A 1,951-nucleotide genomic window follows, 5' to 3' on the forward strand; every position below is an offset into this window, starting at 1 on the left:
CCTTCCCTCCGTGCTTTTTTTCTAGCTAATAGGCTGCATAATTGGACGCCAAGGGACCAAAATCAATGAAATTCGGCAGATGTCGGGAGCGCAGATCAAAATCGCCAACGCCACGGAAGGGTCATCAGAGCGCCAAATTACCATCACAGGAACCCCAGCAAACATCAGCCTCGCGCAGTACCTCATCAACGCCAGGTGAGACCCCCCCCGCTGACCTCCGCCACTTCCCGCCACAGCCGAACCTGTCCTGCTGGCGTGGTGGGAGCAACACTCACTCCTGGCACCATGGGCCAGGAGGGGCTTCCTGAGGCCAGCTGGGATGGATGGTGGCTCGCTGAGACCTCCGAGCGGGGACCAGACGTCACCAGCGGGACCTCTCTCCCCACCAGCGCTTTGGCTGGGGACCGGGAGCTGCTTCGCTGCCAGCAGAGCAGCCGTGGGTTGCGCCAGTCACCTGCCCACCTACCACCCTCATCAAGGATTTTGCTCATGGGTGGGCAAAATCGCCACTGTCTTTTCCTGCAGATGAGGCAGGGGATGGGGACAGGGACAGAGCTGAGCCGGTGGTGGGGAGGCATCACTTGGGACCTTCTCCCCGGGATCCCAGCATCCCTTACTGCCTCAGAGCGTCTTCTGCGTGCTTCCAGGCCTCCCAAAGGCTTTCCTCCATCCAGTGAAATTAATCAGTCCAATAAACACAAGACATGGGAATGGCCTGATTGCTTCCTTTTCATGCCGAAAAGCTTGGCGCAGCAGGACTTTGCAGGGGCTGAGCGCTCCCATTGACGCCTCCAGCCTGAGGGAGCGATGCTGCCTGTGCTGTAGGGGACTGGGGATCTGGCAAGGGATTGCGAGGGGTATGCATAGGGGAGGCATAGTTGGAGAGGAGTTGGGGACTAGCTCCGTGTTGGCAGTGAGCCATGTCTGGGGAACTCACACAGACCTGTTTGCCTGCGCCTATGGACTCGTGGACGGGGAACTTAAGGGGAGACAGGTCCTTTCGCTGGCTTCACATCCGCCTGGCACAGCCGTGCAAGCCACGACCATCCGCCCATCCATGCCCTCCACCGTGGGCAGAGCTGGTGGCACACCAGGACGTGCGCAGCTGTGGTAGGCTGCTGGCAGGGACCTGAGGACGGGGGGGGCTGTTGGCGGCGACTCTGACGTTCGTTGGGGTGTGGACTGGGAGCACCGATGAGGTCTGTACATGCTTTCTCCTCCTTACACCCAACCCACCTCAGCCCTGACCTGCAACAGACCTCCACCATCCCGTCTTGCCCCGCTGTCCAGCTGCCCGCACCCATGGCACCTCTCCAACCGTTCAGGAGAGGGACGGGGTCTGCCCCGTGCCCGCAGGCATGGCCTAGCAGCTTTCCTCGCAGCTCCTTGCCAATCCCACCCCCCCACCTCTTGAGACAAGAGAAAGAAAGAAAAGAAAAACGAGCGGCTCTTCATTACTGGGAAGGACTGGGTGAGCTGCAGCCTGTGCTGTGGTGGAGGCAGAGATAACCTGGCCGGGGGCAGGATGTGGCATAGCTCAGCTTCTGCCATAGTTTCAAAACTCAGAGCAAAATGAAGAAGTTGGGGGAGCTGGGACAGCTGCCTGTTCTCCGTGGGAGGGATGCTGGTAGAAGTGAAAGCCCTGTGCAGTGCCAGGGACGGGCACTACCTGGCAGCAGCGAGGAGAGGGGATAGCCATTGAGTGGGCTTAATGCTCCAGCCCCCTGTGCCCTCCATGGGGACCCCCCAAGCCCCACACACTGTGATGCTCTGCCCCCCGGTCTGAGCAGGGCATAGGCAAGAGGAGGAGCACTGTCCTGCAGGGTCTTCGTTTTCTTTTCTGCTCCGGATATTAAGTGTTTGTTTTTGTCTCCCCCCCCACCCCTCTCTCTGCCCCTGTCTATTCTAGGCTGACGTCTGAGGTCACTGGAATGGGCGCACTCTAATTTCC

The 1,951-nt window shown here is 59.8% G+C and overlaps 1 protein-coding gene across 2 annotated transcripts in view; it reads left to right on the plus strand.

The window, feature by feature from the left end:
* PCBP3 (poly(rC) binding protein 3) overlaps window positions 1-1,946 on the plus strand; it is a 41,703-nt gene extending 39,757 nt beyond the window's left edge. For both annotated transcript variants that reach the window (XM_010184141.1, XM_010184142.1), the window contains 2 exons: window positions 26-195; window positions 1,910-1,946. In XM_010184141.1, coding sequence (XP_010182443.1) covers window positions 26-195; window positions 1,910-1,946 — 207 coding nt within the window. The remainder of the gene's footprint in view (window positions 1-25; window positions 196-1,909) is intronic.
* The last annotated feature ends 5 nt before the right edge of the window (window positions 1,947-1,951 follow it).

Source organism: Mesitornis unicolor, unplaced genomic scaffold (assembly GCF_000695765.1).
Source record: "Mesitornis unicolor isolate BGI_N332 unplaced genomic scaffold, ASM69576v1 scaffold9825, whole genome shotgun sequence".
NCBI classification, from domain to species: domain Eukaryota; kingdom Metazoa; phylum Chordata; class Aves; order Mesitornithiformes; family Mesitornithidae; genus Mesitornis; species Mesitornis unicolor.